We start from the raw sequence: 27,899 nt of genomic DNA, 5'->3' as shown, positions 1-27,899 counted from the left end.
CCTGATAGGGGTGGAGAGAGAGACAGCACAGAGTTTAGGGCATTTATTTTCCTGACTCCCTCTCTGAGAGGTCCCGTTGGGCTGGCTGTATCCTTCCACTAAAGGTTGCTACTTCTTTCAAGGAGACCTGCTCTACACAATTCTCTCCTCCAGGTTTCTCGTTATTTCTCCAGCCCCTTGTTCGTTTGACTTCAGAAGCAGTAACAGCTCCACTGTACTCTCTCATGTAAGGCCACTACCCTCTACCCACACCTTTGTAATCAGTCCCTTGGCCATCTGTCCTGTTGGGACCCTGACTGATTCAAGGCCTGATGGGTAAAACAGCCCTGTGTGCATTATGCTGTAACCAGATCGATCTACTTTCTGCTCTTCTCCGATCATGTTTTGCATTGTCCAAATTCTATGCCTCTGTCTAAGACTGTTTCTTCTTTTCCATTTTTTGTCTACTGAAATTCTACCCAATTTTCATGGCTTCTCTTAGATACTATCTTTTCACATTCATAAAGATTTTCTGATTTTTTAATCATTCACTTCTGTTGAAACTTCTCATCACTGTTTATGTCTTTTAATGACAGTTACCTGACTTAATTTTGCAAAGGTACTTATGTACCTGTCTTATTTCACTGGTAGACCTTTAGCCCTTTGATAGGTATTTTTGTATTCCAGACATTGCTTAGTATGGTAAGTGGCCTATGGAAGCTTTTCAATGTTTATTGGATTGATATATAAATACTGTCTATGTTTTTATAGACAAATAAGTGATAAGGATGTAGAAATCAGTTTTCCCCAGACTCCAATCTTAGAAAAATAAGAGATTCTAAGCCTTGCAGAGTTGAGAGAGCCAACTCTGAAGAGCAGAATGGTAAAAGCTACTTTGACATCTTTTCTGATCATCAACCTCCAAAACACTGCACTAAAAGTAATATTCTCTTTGCAGTAACGAGAGAAAATTGGAACTGGGAGAAACACCTTGGAAATCATTTTCTCCAATCCCATCTACCTAGGGAAACTGAGGGCAATGACCTGTCCAAGATTAGAAAAAATTAGAGGTAGAATTAGACATATAAGCCACATCTGCATTATATTTTTCATCACTTCTGTTTTGTGCATTTTATAGGGACTAAAGTGGCCATGGGACCCTGGTGGCACAGTGGTTAAGGGTTTGACTGCTAACCAAAAGGTCAACAGTTCGAATCCACCAGCCACTCCTTGGAAGCCCTATAGCTTGGAAGCCCTACTCTGTCCTATATGGTCATTATGAGTCGGAACCAAATAGATGGCCTTGAGTTTGGTTTTTGTAAGCATAACCATTATTCTACTGCATGGGTTTATGTTCTTTTTTAAAGTATCCAGGTCAGAAATGGAGAAAACCTTAATGAGACAGACTTGCAGGACTGTTCTTTCAAATAGAATTTCCACACCAAACTTCGATGGAATCTATACATATTCTTCTTTGTTCTTAATAAGTTATTACAAGATTTAATACGTTACCTTCCCATTTAAAGCTTTCATAGCCTTAACTGCATCTTCTCGGTTACTAAAGTGCACAAAAGCATAGTCTCGGATTTTCTTCACCCTCTCCACAGCACCTGTAAGTAGAATGAAAGTAGCCCTATTAGAAAACCTGAGACAAAACTGAAAATGATATATTTAGCATTTAGTTTCCAAGATTATTTGATTGACTTTTTTGGGAGAACCACTATTTAGGTAAGGATCTCATCAAGAAATTTCATATGTCCAGGTTTAAAATCTACACATTCAACAGAAGCTTTTATTTGTAATTTTTGTATAATACCTATATTATGCCTGGTGGCCCAGTGGTTAAAGCACTTGACTGCTAACCGTAAGGTCAGTGGTTCGAAATTACCAGCAGGTCCGCGGGAGAAAGATGTGGCACTCTGCTTCCGTAAAGATTTACAGCCTTGGAAACCCTATGGGGTCGCTATGAGTTGGAACTGACTCCATGGCAGTTACTTTATATTATGCCTCATTATAATTAGTATGGACTTGTGTACTATGTACTTTATAAGCTTTTTAAGTGCACGGATAGTATCTTACTTTGCATCTCATATAATGTAAAAGGTAACATCTTGTACATGGTAAAATATTTGTTGAGCTGAGTGGAATTCAATTATGGGTCATCTTATAAACATAGATTTAGGGAATTACCTTTTTAAATTCCTCCCACCAAAAGAAAATTCCTTATCTCTTTTTTCTTAGATAGTAGAATTTTAGAGATAGGAAGGACATTAATGATCTTCTACTTTAATTTTTGCTTAATTAAATTTACCTTAATTTACTTATTTTTACATTTAATGTTAGGAAACTAAGGTTCTGACAAGGTAAGTGAAATTTATGAGTCCACACAGCTAGGAGCCAGAACTCAGATCTCCTTTTCCAATACTCTTTAGGTTAAAAAAAAAAAAAGTTTTCTGAAGGAAGATTTGAGAACAAGATGGTTCCCTGTGATGCTGTTCATGATGGAAACAACGTAGCTGTACACTAATTCTGCTTTCAGGAATGCCTTTTACAGAAATACTCATACACGTGCACAAGGATCATGCACAAAGATATCCATTACACCACTGTTGTCATAGCAAACAATAAAACAACCTAACTATCCGTTTTCAGGGAAGTGATTAAATACAGTACATTCATGCCAAGTAACAAACACCAAGGAGTCTTTAAAAAGAACAAAGCAGACCTATATGTACTTACATGGGAAGATCCAAGACCTGTTGCTACATTGAAAAAGTTACAAAATAATAATATTACAGCGTTTTTGTTTTAAAAATACCAACACATATACATGTGCATATAAATATAAATACACACACACACACAAAGAGAACTGAGAAGATGCAATCCAAACTGTTAACAGGGGTTGCTTCAGGAATGGGGAGAAAGCGTTGGGGAGAATGAAGTGACTTTCATATTTTAATTTATATATTTGGTATTTCACAAGTATTTTACAAGAATTGTTTACGTTACTGTGTGATTAAAAAACAAACCTGATCTATTTTTTATGTAGAGGAACTTGTGTAATAATAACAACAAGAACAAAAAAAACTATTTTTATGTAGAACTGCAATGTTGATTATAACACATAAAAATTTAAAAAGTTGTACTGAGATGGTTGACCTTTATATTTTACATTATATTAATAAAATGAAAAAAATTGTCGCTTACTTAATTTTAAAAATAGCATTTTTAACCTAGAGTGAAAGTAAGATAGAAACTTGCGAAACTACTTAGTTACTAGTGCTGCTATAACAGAAATACTACAAGTGAATGGCTTTAACAAAGAGAAATTTGTTTTTTCACAGTTTAGGAGGCTAGAAGTCCAAATTCAGGGGGTTCTAGGGGCAGGCTTTCTCTTTCTGCCAGCTCTGGAGGAAGGTCCTTGTCTCTTCAGCTCATTTCCTGGTTCCTTGGAGATCTCCATGTGGCTTGACATCAATCTTCCCCCATCTCTCTTCTAGCTTGCTTGCTTAATCTTTATATCAAATAAGATTGACTCAAGATACACTCTACACTAGTCTTGCCTCATTAACATAACAAAGACCACCCATTCCCAAATGGGATTATAACCATGGCATGTTGTTTTTATTGTTAGGTGCCCTTGAGTTGGTTCCGACTCATAGTGGCCCTATATACAACAGAACAAAACATTTCCTGGTCCTGTGCCATGCTTGAGCCCATCATGGCAGCCATTGTGTCAATCTCCATTTCCTTGAGGGTCTTCCTCTTTTTCACTGACCCTCTACTTTACCAAGCATAATATCCTTCTACAGGGAGTGGTCCCTCCTGATAACACGTCCCAAGTACATGAGAGGAAGTCTTGCCATCCTCACTTCTAAGGAACATGCTGGTTATACTTCTTCCAAGACAGATTTGTTTGTTCTTCTGGCAGTCCATGGTGTATTCACTATTCTCCACCGGTCCCATAATTCAAAGGCATCAGTTCTTCTTCGGTCTTCCTCATTCATTGTCCAGCTTTCACATGCATATGAGATGGTTGAAAATACCATGGCTTGAGTCAGGTGCACCTTAGTCCTCAAAGTGACATCTTTGCTTTCTAACACTTTGAAGAGGTCTTTTGCAGCAGATTTGCCCAATGCAATACATCGTTTGATTTCTTGACCGCTGCTTCCATGGGAGTTGATTGTGGAACCAAGTAAAATGAAATCCTTGACAATGTCAGTCTCTTCTCTGTTTATCATCATATTGCTTATTGGTCCAGTTATGAGGATTTTTTTTTTTTATGGTTAGGTGTAATCCATAATATGAAGGCTGTAGTTTTTGGTCTTACCACAGGTGTAGGGGTTAGGATTTACAACACATAATTTTAGGCAACACAGTTCAATCCATAAACAAGCACTTACACGTTTTGGATGTCACTTATCCTCTTTAGCTTATTAGACCTCAGTTGGGTGCATTTTGAGAGGCCAGGTTTTCGTCTCCTGTCTCAGTGCCTAGAGATAACACAGGATGAGATACTACGCCAGAGAGGATTCAACGAGGAGAAGAGTCCTCTTCTTCCTTCCTCTCCACTATCAAAGTTCAGTTGTCTTCTTAGATTTAGGTCACAAAGGCAATGAGGGTTTCTATGCTACTGCATGGTTCAATGGCTGTGAATTATCTTCCTCTGGAATAATCGTAGTGCTGAAATGTAAGAATAATTAAAAAATATTCTGGCACTTCTCTTTCCTCTCCCGACAGCATTCAGCCCTTGGCTTCTTTTGACGGTGGTTGTACAGAACAAAATTGTCTGGCCAGAATGATTAAAATAAATGAAAGTATCTGAAACCAAGAAGCGCGGAGCTCATAATGAACCCTCGAGTGACCGTTGGGATATACTTTTGCCCACCCACTTTTTCCCCTGCTCAGGTTCATTGGGAAGCTGCTTTCCCACTGACAGTCCATGCTGCTCCAAGGCAGGGGCCTTTATGACTGTTTGAAACCAAACAAACAGGAATGTGCTGCAATTTACTGTTTCTATAAGATGTTGTATGAGGTGTGTGCATTTTTGGTAGGAGAAAGAGAAATTATGAAAAATTTTCTTTGGGACATTGTATGTCCCTCTGGACTCTAGAGTACGTCCAGGGTAGAATTAGTGGGACATGTATGTCCCTCAGGACTCTGAGAGTAGGATTGTTGGAGAGGACAAAAAGAAAAAAAAAAAAAAAAAAGAGTCCATACTACCTGCCAAAAATTCAACAACACTCAATGATTCAGCATGCTTCCATTAATGAAAACACATGGTATCAACAAAAAATTCAAAGCAGAAAATAATTGGCTCTCTTTATTTCCTTCAGGGTCAGGTGGTGTGACTGTCATAATTTAACATTATAGTTAGTCTTATTAATTGAGAAGTAGAAGTTTGGCTGATGAAAACCTCAACCTTTCCAGTTCTTCTTTTCCTTCTTCAGTGCCACCTTCCATCTAGGTCCCACTAGACAGTAAGCTCCCCGAGAACAAGATCTGCTTCAGAGGCATCTTGGCATTGTTTTCATCCACTTTCAGCCCAGGGCCTTGTACACTTAACAAATATACACAAGATGAGGGAATATTACCAGTCAATTCACACTCCAACTTCTGCCATTCACATTACTTCGGCGGCACTTCAGATGACAACCGATTTAGGTGTTCTGAAATTCTGCCTGCAGATACTTGAAATCTGCTTGTGTTTTTGAGTGGCATTGTCCAGATGCAACTGCTTTGCAAAACTAAATACATGAAAATTTAATCTCATAAAACAGACAAATTAGAAAGTGAAAGTTTGTATCATAAAACCTTGTTTTCTTTATGGTAGTATTCACCACATGGCTTATTTTAATATGTTCCTCCTTTGGTGCTTAGGAGTTTGTTTATTGATCATCACTGGGCAAAGGGTAAGCCAGAGAAACTTAAAGTTAAAATATCTGTGGTCATTATTAGGGGCTAATCCATCAGCTATGAAGAAAAAGATTTTCTGAAATCATAATATAAGGCATTGAAAAAATACTGCTCTGTTCATTATCAGGTTGTCCACGGCACATAAATTACCTGAAGAGAAACAGACCTAATGTCAAGGAGGATTGTCACAGAACCACAGTTCTCTAAGTGCGGTCCTCAATCAGCAGCATCAGAAGTTCCCTTCACCTAGGAACTTAACAAGAGGTCCCAGCGTGGTGCAAACGAGAGTTTACCCTCTCTAATAACCTAGAGGTTGGTGGTTCGAATCTACCTAGAAGCATCATGGAAGAAAGGTCTGGCAATCTGCTTCAGTAAAGATTACAGCCAAGAAATCCCTGTAGGGTAATTCTACTCTGTCCTTTAGGGTCACTATGAGTCAGAATCAACACGCAACAAAAACAATAGAAATGCAGATGTTTGGGCTCCACTTCAACCAAACCAAACCCACAGCCACTGAGTCGATTCTAACTCATAGCAACCCTATAAGACACAGAAGGACTACCTCATAGGGTTTCCAAGGCTTTAAATCTTTACAGAAGCAGACTGTCACATTTTTCTGCCACAGAGTGGCTCGGTGGGTTCAAACCGCTGCCCTTTTTGTTAGCGGCCAAGCACTTTAACCACTGTGCCACCAGGGCTTCTCTGAGTTTCACTCCACCTAGACCTACCAAATCAAAAACTCTGGGGGTGAGGCCCAGCAATCTGTTGTTAACAAACCCTCCAGGTAATTCTGATGCTGCTAAACTGGGGTAGGAAAATCAGATTTTGTAGAGTAACTAGAACTGGACCTTCAGCTGATGCCTCTAGGCTCTACTAGGGGGAAAAAAAATTTTCAGACCTCAGTTTCTGTTCTGATTGTCATTTGTTTCTCTGAGTGGCACTATAATATTTTCAGGTCCATAAGGGTCAAGATTACATACTGTCAGATATCTGCAGGAAATATTTAGGTTCCTCTGGAGATCCAAACTGTCAAAAAAAAATTTCAAGAGTTATTTGCCTGTATCTCTGCAGGAGTTTTCCTAGACAGGCAGAGGCTCATATAATACATCGTTTCCACCGGAAAAAAACCCCAGCTACCTCTGATGTTTCCCTCCCAATGCAGCAGACATCTGCAAGTCAGTCAACCTCTGAAATTCACGTTCTTTAGCAGAGTGTGGAAGGGAACAAGTCACACATCATTAGAGAGGCCTGTGAGTTGTGCCACCAGCCTCTGGATGTGCCCTGGAACAACTGGACACACTTTCGGCCTAAGGCGGAAATGTCGAGAGGGAGAGAGAGCACGCGCGAGGGAGTACATGAACAGATCTGGCATGCGTTATTTTCATTATAATTAACAGTGCCTGGGCAATGCCATGCCTCCCTTCAGTATGCAGACTGGGAAAGCTGATAACCAATGACTATGCAAGGAAGCAGCCTTTTAGTGATTTCTCACTTTAGCCCTTTCCAAAAAAAAAAGTCCTGTTTTAATTAGATAAAAATAAGTATTCACTCTTGGAAAGTTGAAAGTTAACACAGAATGGGGGTGGTAGTGTTGGTGGAGCAATATTTATACACATACATATCAGTTTCTTTGCCTACAACTGCATCAACTTTCAGCTCTCAGCTTACATGTCACTTCTCCTAAGCGTGAGTCTTCTCTGGAACCCTGGAGTGGGCTGCCATTGTTCTGGAGCATCTTAAACTCCTTGCCCACACACATCACACTTGTTGGTCCTTCCCACCGTGCCCGGCACATAGGAGGTACTCCAAAAGTGAGAGCTGAATGAATGAATGAATAGAATAAGGATGGAGCAGAGAAATTCTCAGTTATGGAAAGATGCTGTTACCACTGTATAAAGCCTAGGCCAGCATTGCCCAGAGTGTTTTGAGACACACTAATTCCCAAAGATGGTCTGCTGAAAAAAGAATTCATGGTCCAAAAGTTTGGGAAACAAGGCATTCTATATCTTTTCTTCTGGATACCTTCAAAATATGTTAGAAGGTTAAGGACTGACAAGTCCCACATTAAGAAATCTGTTTTAATATTGCTGAATCTGGTGTATGTAAACATTTTTCACCATATATCCCTTTTATCAGTAGCGTCTACAAACAGTTTGTGAAATTAATATTCTGCAAAATAGACTTGGGGAAATGCTTATTTGGACCTTGCTTCTTGAAATGCTCTACCTGTCTCAATGTTGTAGCTCTCATGTGGAGAAGAAAGAGGTGGGGAGTCAATCTCATAGCCTAGAAGCCTGGAATTGGCACCAAAAAGCATTGACAAGATGAGTAGCAACTAATTATACCCCAACCCCACTTTTCCTCTACTTCTTTCCCTTCCTTTTCACCAAAATGAGTTTCATCTTCTTACTTACGTACTTAAAGCCACAACTGTAGTCCATTAGACCCCTGGTTCTCAACTAGGGAAATTTTGCCCTCTCTAGGGTACATTTGGAGCCCTGGGGGTGCAGTGGTTAAGAAGAGCTAGGCTGCAAACTGAAAGGTCGGCAGTTTGAATTCACCAGCGCCTCCCTGGAAACCCTACAGGGCATTCTACTCTGTCTTATAGGGTCGCTGTGAGTCAGAGTCGACTTGACGGCAATAGGTTTGGTTTTGGTTATTTGGTAGGGTACATTTGGCAATATCTGGAGTCATTTTTTTTGATTGTTATGACTTGGATCCTGTTAAACATCATACAATGCACAGGACAGCCCCCACAATTAAGATTATCTAGCCCAAAATTTCAGTAGCGCTGAGGTTGAGAAACTTTGTATTAGACGTATAGTTATGGCCATGCATTCATTAATTCAGTAAATATTTATTGACATTTTCTATGCCCCAGGCACAGAGACAGGGATGGCGGAAACAATGGAAGCAAAAAGACCTCATGGAAATTATCGTGTAGTGAAGGAGGTTTTTGTTAAATAATCACATTTGTTATTGTTGTTAGTTTCTGTGAAGTTGATTTTGACTCATGACAACCCCATGTGTTCCAGAATAGAACTGTTCCATAGAGTTTTCTTGGCTATAATCTTAATGGAAACAGATTGGCAGGACTTTTCTTCTACAGTACTACTGGGTGGGGATGAATCGCCAACATTTAGGTTAACAGTCTAGCGCACATTGTGCGCTACCTAGGGACCTAACTAATCACATAGATAAATGTAATATTATAATATTGATAAATGCTATAGAAATATACATTTATTTTCTAATCCAAAGATAGGCATATTGTTGACATAGTCTACATGCAATTATGAGGATGATATAAATACAAGCTGCCCTATTTAAAGGATATATAAACATGTTTAAAATACATTTTGAAAAAATAATCATCTATGGTATGTCTTACCTGGTTTAATATCGTTGAATTCCTTCTCAATCATCTCTTCAGAAGTAGACAGCATAAGGTTTCTTACGTATAGGATTTTCACCGAAGACATTGTGTCTTCATCAACCTCTACTTCCGGTTCTGCCCAATCTACTGCAATAGGGTGTCCCCATAACTGAATTCTTCCTGTTGAAAATGATCACAGGTATGATCAATTATGTAGAAATCAGGACAACACTATATTAGTTCATACTGATGACCTTTTAAATTGAACAAATCCTTGAGGCCTTGAATGGGCAAGAAGACCAGTATTAAAGGAGGTGATTACTGAGCTTAAGAGACATTCTGAATAAATATGAGTTGGCTAGAAGGGAGTTCAGTGTGACTAGAGGTTCATTATCATCATTAGGGACCTGGGATATGGTTTTAAAAAGGAACAGAAGTGAGGCAGCAGTGGGTATGTTTGGGTCTTGGGGCAGCTGTCATGGTGTGATGATAATGGTTGAACAGGAGATGAAGCAAGTGGAGAGGAAAAGAAAGGGTTTAGAGCTCAGACATACAGCCTGACTCCTCAGACATTAAAAGGTCACAAGGAAGTGTGTCTGCTGCTGTTGGCATGTGTTGTTACATTGGCCAGACATCACCATGGAGTTGTCCAAAAACTGGTGCTCAGGGAAGAGTGTGGAAGACACAACCTTCCTTGGTTTGTGCTCTGACCCTCACACCTAGTCAGGGCTCAGGCCAACTGTTGTTAGGTGCCATCGAGTCAGTTCCAACTCATAGCGACCCTATGTTCAACAGAAGGAAACGCTGCCCGGTAGGCCAACTGTGCTCACTTCTGATTTTCTCTCTGTCAGAAAATGGATAATTTGGGAATCTAAAGAAAAAAAATTGCCTAAAAAGAGATGATAAGCGAAGGAAGAGTCTGTGATGAGAAATTTAACTCTTCTCGAAAGGGTAGTTGGTATCCATGACTAAATGTATTTTCATATTCCTTTAGCTACAATTTATTGAATGTCTTGCAATGTACTATGTATATCCCATATGCTATTTCAGTTCCTTCTCATAGTAATCCTGTGAGGAGGGGAATGACTCTCCCAATTTTACAGAAGAGGGAATGAATTTAGAGAGGATAGCTTGCCTAAACCTGTTTCACTTCACAACCTCTCCCCCTTTGTTTTCTCTGACTTGGCACCTGCACACACATCACTCCCCCATCTCCCACTCTCAGTTGCTGTCTGTTGAGTTGATTCCAACTCATGGCGACCCCCATATGTGTCAGAGTAGAACTGTGCTCCACAGGGTTTTCAGTGGCTGATTGTTTGGAAGTAGATCACCATGCCTTTCTTCTGGGGTGCCTCTGAGTGAGCTCGAACCTTCAACCTTTCAGTTAGCAGCCAAGCACGTTAACTGTTTGTACCACTTAGGGATTCCCCTGTATCCTTACACAGTCCATATCCATGCTGAGGTAATGAGAAAAGGGGGTTAGGGTTAATTCAAGTTTTAAATTTGGTTGGAAATCTAGTGTGTTTCTTATTAGTCATTTGAAACAAGCTATATCCTGGAAGGAGGCCTGGTTGCTCAGTGGTTAAAGGGCTCAACTACTAACCAAAAGGTCGGCAGTTTGAACCCACCAGCTGCTCCATGGGAGAAAGATGTGGCAGTCTGCTTCCATAAAGATTTATAGCCTTGGAAATCCTATGGGCCAGTTCTACTCTGTCCTATATAGGGTCACTATGAGTCAGAATTGACTCGATGGCAGTGTGATATCCTGGAAGCAGCAAAGAGCTCGAGAAAACAAAATCTAGAATTGTCAGTACTGGTACGGGTTTAGTTGCTTAATTATTACACATGAGAAGCGATTATTTTCAATCAAACACAGAAAAGCAGTCAATAAAAGCATCTGTGACATTGCTGTTCTGAAATCCAAATGGAGAATAGACGGAACCTAGTGAGTTATCAGCTGATCCTGGAGAGGCTGGCTCTTGCTGCTTTGCTCTGCATTGCACTTCAGAGGCTAGTTTTCTGTTACTCTCTTTGCTGCCCTTAGTTTCCTTTTCCCTCCTCTCCCCTCCTGTTCCTTCCCTTCTCATTGCTTTCCCTTCCCTTCCTTTTCCTTTCTAGTCTTTACATAAACCCACTGCCATCAAGTCTATTCTGACCCTTATGGGACAGAGTAGGGTTTCCAAGGCTGTAGTCTTTACAGAAGCAGAATGCCATACCTTTCTCCTGTGAAGCAGCTGGTGGGTTTCAACAGCTAACCTTTTGGTTACTAGCCAAACACTTAACCACTGTGCCACCAGGGCTCCTTATTCTTTACATAGCCTTTCTATTTGTTGTCTTAGTTATCTATAGTTGCTATAACAGAAATACCACAAGTCGATGGCTTTAACAAACAAGTTTATTCTCTCACAGTCTGGTAGGCTCGAAGTCCGAGTTCAGGGCACCAGCTCCAGTGGAAGGCTTTTTCTCTCTGTTGGCTCTAGAGGAAGGTTCATCAATCTTCCTCTGGTCTAGGAGCTTTTCAGAGCAGGGACCCCAGGTCCAAAGAATGTACTATTGTCCGTCCCCTGACTATTGGTTCTTAGTGGTATGAGGTCCCCATGTCTCTCTGCTTGCTTCTCTCTTTTATATCTCAAAAGAGATTTGTTTAAGACACAACCTAATTTTGTACATTGAGTCCTGCCTCATTAACATAACTGCCGCTAATCCCACCTCATTAACACCATAGAGGTAGGATTTACAACACATAGGAAAATCACATCAGATGACAATATGATGGACAATCACATAATACTGGGAATCATGATCTAGCCAAGTTGACATACATTTTTTTGGGATGCTATTCAATCCATAACATTTGTGTTTTATCCCAAGATTCGTTAGACTCCCAGGTAGCTCTGGTTATCTGTAGCTCAGTAGTTTTCAACCTTGACCTTACATTAGAACTACGTGGCAGAGCTTTAAAAAACCCTGAAACCTGGATTTCACTCAATGGTGTGTTGGAGCCAGCTCCTATTGGCCTGAAAGAATATGATGTGAGATTTTCAGAATATTGTGAGCCAGTTGACATCATGTGTCATGTTAGTGGCTTGAAATCAATCACAGTAGGAGTATGAATACTATGAAAATCAGCAAATGCTACCAATCAGGGCTTTTGATTTTCCCTGGAGAGCAGTTGTTAAAGACTTACTAGTTCCCACTGACACCACCACTACCTGCCCCAGTTCTGATGTAAATGGTCTGGGCATCAGGATTTTTAAAAGCTCCTCAGTTAGTTCTAACATGCAGCCTAGTTTGAGAAGCGCTAGCCTATTGACTTTTGCCTTCCCAGTTTGGGACTATGGTAAGCTATCTATGGGCCTCAGGAGTTGAAAACAGGCTAGGGTAGACAGAAGTGAGAGGACTTACGGGAAGCAGTGATTTCCACAAATATCCCTGTGAACTGTCTGGTGGATTAATGATCTGGGGTAGGAAACATAACCTTTATAAGCATCAATTTCCTCATCTGTAAAATTGGGATGATAATGTTGTTGTATGCCATCAAGTCAATTCCGACTCATAGTGACCCTATAGGACAGAGTAGAACTGCCCCATAGGGTTTCCAAGGCTGTAAATTTTTACGGAAGCCGACTGCCACATCTTTCTTCCATGGAATGGCTGGTGGGTTTGAACTGCTGATCTTTCCGTTAGCAGCCCTGCACTTAACCACTGTGCCACCAAGGCTCTTGGGATGATAACAGTATTTAATTAACAGGGTTGTTGTACACACAAGAGGAGGTGATGCATGCAAAGGACTTTATCACTTTAAAACGGTGCCTTCAATAATTTACTCTCCTCTTGATATTTTTGTCTACTTTCTTGTATGTCTAATTTCTTCAAGAATATGTGCTCTTTGAGTACAATGGTTAGGAATTATGCTTTCTGGAATTCTCCATGACATCTAGAAGACAGCAATGTACGCTGTAGATGCTTAATGAACGTTTACTGACTGAGTGGTTCTCCAAGTGTTCCTATGCACCTCCCATGTACTCAGATCATTAGCTGATTGATTTAACCTGGGATCACACAACTTAGATGCACAGTAGAATCATCTGGAGAATTTAAAGCACTAGTGATCCAACTCTATACCCCAGAGAAGCAGATTCAATTGGTCAGAGGTTGTGTTTGGACACTGGTGTTGTTTGTAAACCTCCCCAGATGATTCTAATAAGTAGCCCAGGATGGACAATCATTGATAAGATTACTGGTTCTAGAGCAATAGAATCAACATTTCCTGGGAACTTGTTAGAAATTAAGAGCTTGGCTGCTAACCAGAAGGTCAGCAGTTCAAATCCACCGGCCACTCCTTGGAAACTCTATGAAGCAGTTAGTTCTACTCTGTCTTATACGGTCACTGCGAGTTGGAATCAACTGATGGCAACTTTTTTGTTGTTGTTGTTAGAAATGCGAATTTCCCAGTCCCACCCCAGACCTACTAAATCATGAACTCTCGGGTTTGGGCGCAGCAATCTGTGTTTTAACAAGCCCTTCAGGTGATTCTGATGGAGGCTAAAGTTGAGAACCGCTGATGTAGGGTGTCAGAATATAAACCTAAAATAATGCCAAGAACTGTTAGAACTTTTTTTCAGAGTGTTCTTTGATAGCCTCTGAATTGGATGCAACTGTGTGGTTCTACACACAGCTCAGTAAAGATGCATTTTTTTAAGAGAGAGTCGTCATTGTTAACAGAGCAAGTGAGTGGCTAGGGAGCAATTACATCACTTCCCACAATAGTTTTCTCTCTGTCTTCAACTCCGGATCAATTAAGAAGGAAAGTTTCTTGTGGTCCTTGCTTATCATGCTTCTTGAAGATCTCCTCATTCTTTAAAACTAGGCTCTCCAGAGGTTTGCCTATTACCAAAATCCTTTGTTGTTGTTGAGTCTCCAGTGGAGACTCTAATAGGTAGATTGGTCCAAATGGTTAATAGATTTTTTACTCTCCGGCCTCATAAGAAATGAAGCATCTTTCCCTGGCTGATTCATTCACCACTGTGCCTCAGCTGGCTAGTTTGCTGACAAGGCATCCTGAGTGCAACTCTGCTGAATGAAACCCAACTGAGCCGACTCAAAGGGTCAAAGGTGAAGGGAGGTTTCCTCAGATCATAACGAAGGTAGGTAGTGGATGGGGAGAGTGAGGTAGCACCTATATTGCTAGATCCAGGACAAGAAATCCATATGGAAGAGTCATGATCTTGGGTGGAAGTACAGTAAGTGTTTGAGAATTTCTGAGGTCCAGCTGCTCAGCCCTGCCCCACCTAGTCAGCTCAAGTCATGTAGAGAGAAATCCTCTGTGTGGACCAGCATGCTGTGTTGTTTGAAAAGATAGGGAAGGTTATGGGAGGTTCAGCCTCTTTAGGAACTCTGGTTGTCTGCTTCTGAAAACTATCTATTGCCCATTCTGGACCCTCTCTTGTTGTCATTCTCCCCACCCCCAAAATGATTGTACATATTGTTTTTATAGATGATGAATGGCTGCCTCAGTAGAGGGAGAAAAATGTTCAGTGCTGACTGGAATAGTGGCAGCAGTTTCTCAAGGAGGTCGTGGCTGAGGTGAGGCTGTGAAGGCCATGAATGAATAGAGAGGAGAGGGCGGGGCTTTCTGGTAAGGAATGAAGTATTAGAAATAAAGGAGATAGAAATGAGCAAGGTGGTGTCTAGGACCTTGAGAAGTCTATCTTGATAGAAACGAGGATTTTTATTGGGAAATAGAAGATAACAAATAAGATTTTAAAGGATTGGGACCATCAATGACCAGTCTTGAATGACAGGCTCAGATATTTAGTCTTTATCTCCAATGCAGAAAGGAGTCAGTGAATATTTTTGAACAGGCAAGTGAGTGACATCATCTAGTCTATTAACAGACAGGTTGAATTCCTAATATTTGTAGTATTTGTCAAAAAGATGACATGACATTTTGGAAACATTAATCTGGTGGTAATATTCAGGGTGGACTAGGCAGAATGTGGGGTGTATAAAAGACAGTAGAGGTGGGAGAACAATTAGGAGATCTTGAAAAAATAATCTCAGGCTGAGAATATATGTGTTTAGACCACAGTGGTGGCCTGAGAGCAGGATGGATACAGGGGCTTTTCAATGGCAGAATTGTTGGTGCTGAAGGAGAGAGAAGAGTTGAAGAGGATAGCAAAATGACAAGTCTGGGTGGCTGAGAGACTGGGCATGCCTTCCGAGGAGTTTTAGTGATTCTATGGGCCTGTGAGTCAGATGACTTGACCACTGGCTAGTGAAGAATCAAGAAGCAGTGAATAAAAGTTTCAACATTAAAAATGTCCATTTCTCTAGTAGATTTAGCATTTTTTTGAAGCTAGTTCATATTTTTCACTTTAAGCTAATTGCTTGAAAATATTGTTAAACAATCTCCCCCAAACCCAGACACCATGTCTCAATTTTGAAAATTTCTACAGAGCTAAGCCTACTTGTACTCATTCGTTTTGTTTTTAAGAACATGTGTAAGGGCAACGTAATCTGGGTGTTTTGGTTGTTGGTGTTTTGTTTTTAATTCTGGTGGGGATCTCCAATAATGTTCATGAGAAGAGCTGGTCCCAATGTGCCTAGTCTATCACTGTTTGAAATTCTCTTATAGTTTTAATATTAATTCATTTTAATACTCTAATGGGTTGAAAAAAGATGGCACTCTCCAAAAAGATATGTAGAAACCCTAATACCTGGTACATGCAAATATGATCTTATTTGGAAAAAGGGTCTTTGTGGGTATAATTAACTTAAGGATCTCAAGATGAGATCATCTCGGATTACTTTGGTGGGCTTTAAATCTAATTACAAGTGTCCTGCTAAGAGTGAGGCAGAGAGAGATTAGACCAAGAGAAAAGGAAAACGCACAGAGGAGTAGACGCTGTGAAGCTGGAGGCAAAGATTGGAGGTTTAGTGCCACAAGCCACGGAATGCCTGGAACCACTAGAAGCTGGAAGAGGCAAGCAAAGATTCTCCCCTGGAGCCTTTGGAGGAAGCATGTCCCTGGCAACAGCTTGATTTGGGACTTCTGGCCTCCAGAACTGTGAAAGAATAAATTTCTGTTGCTTTAAATTGCCAAGTTCGTGACAATTTGTTACAGCAGCTCTAAGAATACAAATACTTTGTGTAAGTTTTAGTGAATATTTTAGAATGAGCCAAGAACTTTAAAATAATTTTTTTTCTAAGTCGATCTGAGACTGACTGAGGCAGTGTCTTGCTGGAATCTTTCAGACTCAGAAATTGATGGTTACTGCCCAAGTGGGACCTATCCTCTGGGTGTGGCACTTAACAAAGGTTCTTTTCTCAGGAGAGCTATTGTTTCTATTCCTCCAAATTAGACAGAAATTATTAGATACTAGAGTCATAAAGAGCCTTGGTGGCAAAGTGGTTAAGCACTCAGCTGCTAAGCAAGAGGTTGGCAGTTTGAATCCACCAGCTGCTCTGGAGGAGAAAGATGTGGCAGTCTGCTTCCATAAAGATTACAGCCTTGGAAACACTATGGGACAGTTCCACTGTGTTCTACGGGTCGTTATGAATCTGAATTGACTCACCGGCAGTGGGTTTGGTCTCAGTTTAGGGAGTCATAATAAAAGTATATTATTTAATAGTCATTGAGATAATTTATCACTTGAAGGTTTACTATTTCTTCATTGTAATAGATGATGTGACCTATTTCAAATAAGCCGAATAACAAAATCTATATACAAAAATTACTGGCATAATTTAAAGAAGATTCTTCACTTTCAGGATCCCTTGTAAAGTTTCTATCCCCTAAAGTACTGGGCTTCTCCAGTGCTTTAAGGTAATGTTAAAGTAATGTAATGCTCCAGTGCTAATGTAAATTAGCTTCAATGTACAGAATGAATATTTTTCAGAACCGAGTCTGTGAAAACGTCAGGGAATTGAATCTATTGTGAAACGGATAAGGACAACGAGATTAAAATATGACATAAACAAAGATGTAAGGCAAAAACAAAACAAAACAAGTGTTTGTTTTCTTTGCTAATACGCACACCAGCCTGAGGCAGGCAGGATGGGGTAGAGATGGCTCATCTCTGAGGAGGGGTTGCAAACCTGGTAGCAGTTTCCTCCGCGCCATGGCGGCTGCCCGATGACTCTCATACTCCACAAAAGCGAAGCCCCTGTTTTTGGTTTTATCTGCGGCACTTGGGTAGACAATGACGTCGACAACTCCTTCAGTGACCTTTTTCATCTCTGATAGTATTTCTTCTCTTTTTTTGGTTTTCGGGATTCCCCCAACAAACAATCGGCAGTTGTCCACGCTGGCACAAACCCCTAAGAGACGCCCATTTCTGCAAAAAGAGTAGGCATTTTGATAGATGAGAATCCTTGTGTGATTAAGATTTAAGACAGAGGTAGAAAATATATGGTCTTGGACAAACATGGCTTGCAAATGTGGGATGTTTGGTCTTCATCGTGCTTAAAACATTGTTTTGGAGAGTTGTGTTTTCTTTGGAGTTGTGTTTTCTAATGGAAAATCTGTCAATTAGTGCTATATTTTTACAGGAAAAAAATTATTGGAAACTAAGTAACATGTAGTGTCTTTAGATGGGAATTTACAAGTTATCTTCAATTCCCCCCTCCTTAATGCATCCCCGATACTGAGGCCAAGCATCATTGCCTTTCGGCTTGGCCCATTTTACTCATGCCCGGTCTCTCCAGGCGTTTGCATTTGCAATGCCTGCTGCCCCTTTTCTTTGCCAGATAAAGAGAAGCTGTGTTGATATGATTGCTTTAAAAAACAGTCCCTTACACTTGAACAGATTTTTATACCTTGTTTTACTTGATCAACACAAGGAGCTTGTGAGATGGGCAGAGTGGGTATTGTTGCCATTTTACAGATGAAGAAACCTGAGACGCCAAGAAATTAAGTGACTTGCTTAAGGTTATGTAGGTTTTTAAGGTATAAAACAGGCCTGGGCAGTTTCTTCCCCTGTGCAGTGTTGCTTATTAACATGTTGTAGTATGCTTTCACTGGCAGACTATAGATTGATTAAAATTTTCTGGAGGATGTTTGGCAAAATGTATTAAAAGTCTTAAGTGTACATAACCTTTGATCAAATGATGCCTCTTCTATGAATGTGTCTTCAGGAAATAGAGATGAGTGAACGAGGATGTTCTTTACTGTGTTATTTATAATAGCCTTCAAACTGGAAATGAGAGAAATACATTCTACAGTAAACAACTGATTTAATGAATCTCAACTGAGGTGATATTGGCTTTGGGCATTTCCTCATTGTGTACTGTAGGATGTTTATCATCTCTGACCCTTGTCCACTAAATGCCAAGAGCCACCCTCCAGGTCATCCAAAAATGACTCTCACCTTTCTCAATGCTCTCTCCTGTTTGAGAATCACTGGTAAACAAAAGATGGGCATTTATATCATAGAATGCTGTGCAGTCATTCAAAATAGCAATGTAGAGGGATGTTTATTGGTATAAAAATAATTCATAATATGTTGCTAGGTTGATAAAAAAGTTGTGAAATAAATGTGTGAGAAGGTAATTTGGATTATTTGTATAGAAAAGTCTGGAAAGAGAAATACTAAAAAGTCAACAGAGTGGTTATCTTTGGAAAATGTGATCATGGGGGAATGGTTTTCAACTTTTATTACTTTGCGCTGTTTGATCTTTTCTATGTGCTGTATATTAGGCTGATGTGACTTTTGTAATAAAACAGTTATTAAAAATGGATAACCTGTCCTTACCAAAAACTATTTATTCATCATGAATAAAAGCTGTCAGCCAGGTGACTTGGAGTTTGTCTGATTTCCTTGGAAGTAGTGACTCTTAGTTGTGTGACACGCGTTTTTGACTAGGAATGGGTCACTTTCCTAGGTGTCTCCTGTGATTTGCTGAAGAACTAAGAACCACGTATCAGATCCATAAGAGGTGAATATTGCTCTATGAAAGTGTGTTTTTCGGGGGTTAGCATGGGGAGGGAAGGGTGAATAAAGTGATCTTTTAATTTTTTTTAACTTCACGTAAAAAAATATAATTTAGAAATTAATATGATTTTTGAGAGTTTGGGGGCCAGCCAGGTATTACCTAACACCAAGGGAAAACTAGAGTTTCCGTATCCTATTTTTAAATTTTGTGGTTTATCAGGCACCTTACCCAGCATTATTTAAAGACAAAGAGCCATCCCTTAAAAAACTGGCATGACTTCAATATCTCTAGAAGCCAGGCATTTAGGTGATGCTTGGTAAATGTTTGATGATGAGGATGATATGGCAGTTGTGGGTCTTTTCCAGATTAAGTGCCCTATGTTGACTCTCTATCCCCGGAGAAGTGGTGGCTAAATGCAAATTGAAAGTTATTTTCTTCTCTGCAAGGAAGGGTCTTATTCCAGAAGGATTGCCCATGGCAGAGTGGAAGTGAGGTTGACTCTGGTGTCTCTGTTCTGCTACTTCATATTCCGGTAGCCATACCCTGTAATTTTTAAAGTCACTCTGTGCCTTCACCTTTCTCCTGGCATCCAACCTGAACTTTGACTGGGATCTTGGTCAATAACTTTCTTTTCCCAAATTCTGTGTCATATTTCTCCTCTTCCTTCTTTCCTCCTCCCCCTGTATCACCACCACCATCACCATCAGCAAACATTCATAGAGCACCTATGTGTGTCAGGCCCTGAGCTTTATCTCATTTATTTTTCAGAGAATCCTTGTGAGGTAGGTATATTTGAATCTCTATTTTATAGATGAAGAAACTGAGACTCAGAGGGAACTATTACTTATCAGTCACCCTGGAGAATGAATTGTATTCCTTATTCATACCCCTATATTTTCAAGCAGTGTAGATAGGCCCCAGTGGGTAACAATGTGTTAAGCCGATACAGCAAATCCTATTAAAATTCCCTTTTCAAAACACTTTAACCCATTAACCATTGCCATCGAGTTGATTCCGACTCATAGTGACCCTGTAGGACAGAATAGAACCGCCCCATAGGGTTTCACAAGGAGAGCCTGGTGGATTCGAACTGCTGACATTTTGTTTAGCAGCCAACTTCTTAACCACTGTACCACCAGGGCTCCATCAGAGCACTCTAATATATATTATTTTATATGATGGATGCTCTGAACACCTTTTTTGGATGAGGTGCTAACGATAAAAGTGCTGCTCAAAGAGGTTAAAGGTTAGTTCAAAGGATCCTGGGCTAGATCTTAGGTCTTCCAAAAACCAAAAAAACCAAACTTGTTGCCGTCGAGTCAATTCCAACTCATAGCGACCCTACAGGACAGAGTAGAACTGCCCGGTACGATTTCCAAGGAGCACCTGGTGGATTTGAAATGCCAACCCTTATGGTTAGCAGCCGTAGCACTTAACCACTACGTCGCCAGGGTTTCCACACTCCAAAAAAATCCTCCACATACCACACAAAGCTCTTCTGGGCCCATAGAGGCATGTGTGAGCAAGGAGCTTTCTTTACATTCCCCCAGGAGTCTGCCCTGCTCCAGAATCTACCTTGGGAATGAATGCCTAGGCCACTGTTGTTAGTTGTTGCTGAGTCGGTTCCAATTCATGATCACCCCGCATGTGCAGTGTAGAACTGCTCCATAGGGTTTTCAAAGTATGACCTTTTGGAAGCAGGTCTTCAGGACTGTCTTCTGAGACACCTCCGGGTGGGTTCAAACCACCAACCTTTCAGCTAGTAGTTGAGCGTTTAGCTGTTTGAGCCACCCAGGGACCCCTTAGGTCACTCGCTAGTAGTTGTCAAATTCAATTGATCTTCCTTGGCTAAGGGGTTGAAGAATAATGACCCAGTAGTTGATTGATTTAAAAAATTATGAGGATGATTTTTGGCTTATTTTGAGCCTGTAGGAAGTGGGAGAAAAAATAATGACAGGAAATCTACTCCCTCAAATTTTAGGACACCATCAATTTTAAAATGCGTTTCTATTTCTGAAAAGGAAATGGATGTAAACAAATGCATCTTAGAATTGATGTAATATGCTAATATATAAGAGCTCAACCATTCCCAACACTGGGTTAAGCATTTTAAAATATTCTGTCTCCACAATAAATACCTTTGTAGTGGGTATTATTATCCCCATTTTACAGAGGAGGAAACTGAGACTCAGAGAGGTTAAGTTACTTGCTGGGACTCCAAAGCTACTGCTTTTTAACTGCTGCACTAATCTTTCTCCCAGGTGGCACAGGGCTTCCTGATTTATGATCGTTACCTCTCCAAGGAAGGTTTTAGAACTCAGAAAATTTCATGTAGCTAGCCCTATTTCCAATTTATAAAAATTGGCTATTGATTACACAGGGTCACTTATGTCTTGGCACCCTCCTCTAGTGCCATGGTTTTAAATACTATCTATATCTGACTGATTCACATATTTTTATTCCAGTCGTGACCTCTCTCCTAACTACAGAATTATACAAACAACCACTTCCGAAATATCTCCCATGAGATGTCTAATATGAATCTCAAATGTAAAATGCCCCATACAGAGCTCTTCATGTGTTTTCTGCTATTTGCCAGTCTTTTCCATCTCTTAATGACATATTATATCCACAGGTATTTGGGCCAAAATTCTAGGTGTCTTCCCTGAATCTTTTCTTTCTCTCTTGTTCCACATCCAATACTCAGCAAGTCTTGTCCACTCAATCTCCAAAATATACCCCAAATCTGACCCCTTTCCACCACCTTTATCACTAACCCCCTACTCCAACCACCATCATCCCTTGTCTAGATCCAGACTATTTCTAACTGGTTTCCATCTTTCAATTCTTAGCCTGCTGTAGTCCATTCTCCACCCCGAGGCCATAGCAATGTTTTATAAAGCATAAATCTAATTAAAAACTTCTTATGATTTCCCCTTTTATTAGTATAAAATCTGAGCTCTTTATCATGGCATAGAAGACTCTGCAACTTCACTGCCTTCAACCCTCCTCTCTGTTCACTCTGTTCTAGCTGCATTGGCCTTCTTTGTGTCCCTCCAACACATCAAGCTTGTTCTCTCTTTGAGTCCTTTGCGCTTGCTGTTTTCTTTTTCTAGAGTAACCTTCCCGCAAGTGTGACTGTCATGGCGACTCTTTCTTTTCACTCTAGTCTGAGATCAAGTTTCTGTTCCCCAGAGAGTACTTTCTTAATTCCATCAAGTTAGAGCAGTCACCTCCTCACACAACTTCATTCCATATCCTCGTTGTATTTTTTCATACTTTTGAAAATAATCTTTTTATTCATTTGTTTACTATGAGGATAAATGGTACCTTGATATATTGCTATATTTTGAAAAGTACTCAGCACATATTATGAAATAGATAAATGAATACATTTTGTTTCCTTGAACAGTTCACAGAACTTAGTTTGGCACCTCATATACTGTTGATATTAAATAATATTTAAATTGATTTTTACAAAGGAAAAAAACTAGCCTATCTTCTTTCTGACTTGGCTGCTTTTGCATGCACTATATTAGATAAGCGTGACAGAAAAATAGATACATTTGCATTATCTGATTCACTTTTAATGTAGAAGAGATGGATCTTACCTAATTTCATAATTATTAAGTTGCTTGATTGCATTCTTGGCTTCCTGTTTATTTGAGAATGTTACAAAAGCATATCCTCTATTGTTGCCATTAAAATCCATCATCATTCTCATTTCATAAATTTTACCAATCTATAAGTAACAGAAAAGAGAAAATTCATATTTGCACAGTTTTACTTTCAAGCAAACATATGTGTGAGTGCATGCACACACGTGCACGCACACACATACACACAGAGTTTTCTAAAGTCTGCCTCCTACCAGTATTTAGCATTTGCAACCCATATAGAATGATTTGCATATTTTCATGCTGGGTTCAGGTCAGTTACCTGACTCATGGGTAAAGTCAAGTTTAATAAAGACAGTTTATACAAGTGGCATTTCAGCCTGAGTTAACAGAATAGATTTTTGACAGCACAAACAACCTTTTGTCATACAATTATCTGGGGATTCATGCAAAGTTTAAGGGACCTGAAAAACACATTTACCATCAGAAGTATAATTTCTTGATAGATTTTTTTTCTTGCCCTCTAAACTTAGGTCTCTGCAGTCCTCAAATTTTTATTCTTACTTGGTTATGCTCTACCACTGATGTTTAAAACCAAGATAATGAACACTCCTTTGGAACCTTGCTAAATGAACTTTTCAGCTGTTTTTTTCCCCAACATGACATCAAAATAAGCATAGAAAATGTGCTACAGAAGATGACTGGGGAGCCTCTTAATTTTCTCAATCTGTAGGCTTGAAGATAAATACTAGTTTTCATACCTGAAACAAGCCCAGGCCCTCCACTGTACGAAGGCACTTACTCTGTCCCCCTGGCTACTGCTGCTCTGCTGGACCATATACCACTCCCTTCTCCCAGCCCAATTTATTGTAGCTGACTGCTACAAGAAGGGGTGGCCCAAAAAGATGTCAGGGACATGTGCAGGGAGAAGAGGTATCATTAAACATATGCCATTACCTTAATGGTTGTTTACTCTTTGGTTCAGCCCCATTTCACCCTATCCTAAGGTATTCAGTGATGGACACCTATTTCTTCTGGACTTATTGGGAAAGAGTTCAAGCATGTTTCTTCTCTGTGCTTCAGGTTCAGTAAGTAAGATTCTTACAGGATTAAATCTTCATAATTTGTCCATAGGCCAAGTGGGATTGTATAGATAAAATTGGGAGCAGTTCTGAATCTGAGGCTGATATACACACATACATGCATGTACTCACACACTTGATTTGGTATTTAAGGGGGAAAAATAGATAACTTCTTACTTTTACTAAATTTTCCAGGGGGCATGTAGTTGTTTCTAAAACCCACTTGGTAAATTATTAAGAATAAATTTTAACATTGTATTCTTCCTTTTATTTTGAGTTTAGTAATAAAATGTCATTTGGAATTAAAACTGAGGAAATTTCTTCCTTAGTAAGTATATAATGACTTTGAGAAACTAAATTCTCAATCTTGTTGAGACATTTAGGCAGAAGAGAAATCCAGATTTGTAGAAGAAAATTTCATTCTGGATCAGAATGCATCTAGGCACGTATCTGAGCCATGATGAACATACACATTCTTTTTATGTGACAGTGTTGACTTTGATGAAACCATATAAAAATGTCAAGTTGGAGCAATATCAGAATTTAGAGAGATTGTAGTGTTTTTCTAGATTGGTAAGCATGTTGAGTTTACAGTGGGATGGCTGTGCTAGCAGAGAGATGGGAGAATGAGGTACAGATCTGAAAGTCATTAGCGTTGGCAGTTGAAGCTGTCAGTAACAGGACAAAGAGTTGAATAAAGGCAGTAATAATAAGGGGACAATCATAAATGTCTAGAAAGGTCTTAATGTTGTCCATGACTGAAGAATGACAATTGGAAAGAACCTATCAATAACTAAGGAGGATGAGATACAAGCAAAGTGAAGACAGAGTAGTATTTTTCCCTTGAATGATAAGAAAAATTATATTAAATTTTGGACTCACCTTTTCACATAATGGTATAAGTTCATCCTCAAAAAGATCTCGGGGAAGTTTTCCAATAAAAATTTCACAGCCCCTTTCTGGGGGTGCAGCATCCCAATCAGGTGGAGGGCCACCATATTTTCTTTGTCCGTTTTCCTGCAAATCCAGAGTGGGGTGTGAGTGTGTAAAGGGAGAGAAGAAAATGATAGAATCTTTAATTTGATTTCCTAGCTTATTTTTTCAAAATATTTTCATAATAAGGAACGTAATTACCATTGACAAGTAACAGTAGTTGACTGGTGAAGATAAAAATTAAAGTCTCTTTAATGTGTGTTTTAATACCATTTTTTTGTGCCTCAGAGACTTGCTTGAGATGAGGATTATGAAAACTTATAAATTATTGGACAGATGTAAGGGGTTATTCTTTTTTTCTGTTGTCAGGCAAAGTCACACAAAGTTTGATCATTGAAGGATCTGACTATAATTTCAGTCAAGGGCTCTGATTTAATGTGAATGCTGCATGGTGTGGTGGTAAGGGTGCTGGAGCTGTATTGCTTGACTGCAGCACTCATTAGCTATGGACCTCGGGCAGATGTCTTAACTGCTCCAAACCTCAGTTTTCTCATATACAAAATGGGGATAATATCAGCTTTTGATTAAAGGAGATAATGCATAAAATATTCATGGCACAGCCCTTGGACATGGTATATATTCAATAGTCATGCATTCCCTCCTTGCTTTCCTGGATTTAGGTTGTTCCATATGCCAAGCACGGCAATGAGGGGTCCCCTAAATAGAAATGTTATGAGGATTAACATTTAAAGGAATGGACAGGCTAATTTTGGGGGTAGCTAGTGAGGAACTTAAATCTGTTTCCAAAGCTGACAAGAGAGTGAGTGGTATTTACTAATGTTGAATCTCCATGTGGGGACAATGCTGTTCTCAGTCCAAATGGAATTAACTTCTTTTCTTTTATTTTTTCCTTTGTCTTGATAAACCCTGGGTAAATTTAATGGTCTTTTGGGCAGAGAAATAGCACTGGTGCATCTTTACAGTGCTATGTTTGTTTGCCTAGAGATTAAAGACCCAAAAGTAACTTCAGGGGCCCCAAAGTGAAGTACAGGCTTAATCTACCATGACTGATCTGAAATAGTGAATTTTGCTTGGGAAAGTAAGCCAGTTATTCTCCACTTAAGCACAGCTGGAGCTCTTTTGTCATTGCATTTTGTTGGGATTTCTGAAGAAAGGAAAATATAAGGGGACCAGAGGTCAGTATTCATTACTAACATCTATAACTAAAACTTTAGAAAGTTTTATACTATAAAATGATATATGTTTTTGGAAAGAACATAATAGAAAAATGTGAAAAAAGAAATTCCCCAATGCATCACCCTGTGCATCCTTAGAAGTTGTCGTTGTTGTTAGCTGCCATTGAACCCTCCCCCGACTTACGGTGACCCCACGCACAATGTCATCAGACAATTGTGATCCATAGGGTTTTCACTGGCTAATAATCAGAAGTAGATTGCCAGGCCTTTCTTTCATCCTTAGAAGTAGTTAGTGTTAAATGTTTTAGTCTGCTTTTCCATATATTTTTCTACATGTATTTTTATGATTACCTTATTTGTTTAATGACAATACTTCATACAGCAGTTGTTTAAAACCAAGGTGGACCAATACAGAGTATCACTGTGAAATCTTTATATAGAGAATATCAATTTGAGTCTTTTGCAATAATGTTATTTACGGTGTTGCATAAAGGCTCTTTGGGTCATAGTATTTAAATGATGGCTGTTGTCATGACTTACTTTTTTATTCCTAATGATTTATGCCATTTTGCTTTAAATTAAAAAAAAAAAAGATGTCAGGTGAGTGTTCTACCTTACTTTAACAACTTTTTGCTTCAAAGAACTGGGTGATTTTCATGTTACATAAAATACTTAAATTTTTGCTTCGAGAGTTCTTGTATTTCTTTTTTCTTACTCTGTATTTGTGCAGGATTACCCAGTAACAAATGTTTGGTATCAGTGAGATATATGAGAAATGAAATGTTTTATATTTATAGGGGGGAAAAAAAAACCTAAGAATTTAGTGATCTATATCTCAACCAAGAATTTCCTAAAAATATAAGTTTGACGTTTTCAGGCACTTTACAGGCTTGCTCCTTCTTTCCTTCGTTCCTTCCTTCCTCTCTCTCTCCCTCCCTCCCTCCTTCCTTTCTCTCTGTCTCTGTCTCCTTCGCTTTCCTTCCTCCCCCCTTTCTCTTTCTCTCTCTTTCTTTCCTAACAGATGTCTATATAGCAGAAGGAGCCCTGGTGGTACAAATGGTTAAGTGCTCGGCTGATAACTGAAAGGTTGGTGGTTTGAACCCACCCATCTGCTCTGCAGAAAAAAGACCTGGTGATCTGCTCCCATAAAGATTAACAACAACAAAAAAAATTGCCATTGAGTAGCTTCTAACTGATAGTGACCCTGTAGGACAGAATAGAACTGTCCCATCGAGGTTCTAAGGCTGTAATCTTTACAGGAGCAGACTGCCACATCTTTCTCCTGTAGAGCAGTTGGCGGGTTCAAACTGCTAACCTTTTGGTTAGTGGCTGAGTGCTTAAACCGCTGTGACACCAGGGTTCCTTTTGGTAAAGATTACAGTCCAGAGTACCCTATGGGAAAGTTCTACTCTGTCACCTGGGGTCACTATGAGTTGAAAATCTATCTACTCAATGGCACCTAACAACAGTGTGACAGACACTGTTCTTACCTGCCCAGCAATGTCATGGGTTAAGGACTATTATTGTCCCCATTTTTCAGAAGAAGAAACTGAGGTATGGACAAGTTAAGTAACTTTTGCTGTCTTGATATATGGAAGCCAGGTCATTTCAACAAATATATCTATTAAAATACTTCTTTATGAAAATATCTATCATGCCATTAAATAGCAAATTCTCTGTTGCAGTTAAATTTTTTTGCCAATTTTCAATAATTTGATTACACAAAACTTTTAGGAGAACATATATCACATCTATTGCTTACAGAGAGCCATATTTATTTATTTTTTTATCTTTTTTTAATATTTTTTTTATCTTACTTTAAGTAAGGGTTTACAGAACAAATAGTCTCTCATTAAACAGT

The 27,899-nt window shown here is 39.4% G+C and overlaps 1 protein-coding gene across 2 annotated transcripts in view; it reads right to left on the bottom strand.

Annotated features, from left to right (window-relative positions):
• Nucleotides 1-27,899, bottom strand: part of A1CF (APOBEC1 complementation factor) — a 62,260-nt gene that overhangs the window by 17,341 nt on the left and 17,020 nt on the right. For both annotated transcript variants that reach the window (XM_004369896.2, XM_004369897.2), the window contains exons 2-6: nucleotides 24,792-24,926; nucleotides 22,822-22,952; nucleotides 17,375-17,613; nucleotides 9,290-9,454; nucleotides 1,492-1,589 (exon numbers count right to left, since the gene is read on the bottom strand). In XM_004369896.2, coding sequence (XP_004369953.1) covers nucleotides 1,492-1,589; nucleotides 9,290-9,454; nucleotides 17,375-17,613; nucleotides 22,822-22,952; nucleotides 24,792-24,926 — 768 coding nt within the window. The remainder of the gene's footprint in view (nucleotides 1-1,491; nucleotides 1,590-9,289; nucleotides 9,455-17,374; nucleotides 17,614-22,821; nucleotides 22,953-24,791; nucleotides 24,927-27,899) is intronic.

This window comes from Trichechus manatus, unplaced genomic scaffold (assembly GCF_000243295.1).
Source record: "Trichechus manatus latirostris isolate Lorelei unplaced genomic scaffold, TriManLat1.0 scaffold00007, whole genome shotgun sequence".
Classification (NCBI taxonomy): domain Eukaryota; kingdom Metazoa; phylum Chordata; class Mammalia; order Sirenia; family Trichechidae; genus Trichechus; species Trichechus manatus.
The sequence above is the reverse complement of the archived record's forward strand: the minus strand, read 5'-3'. Positions and strand labels throughout refer to the sequence as shown.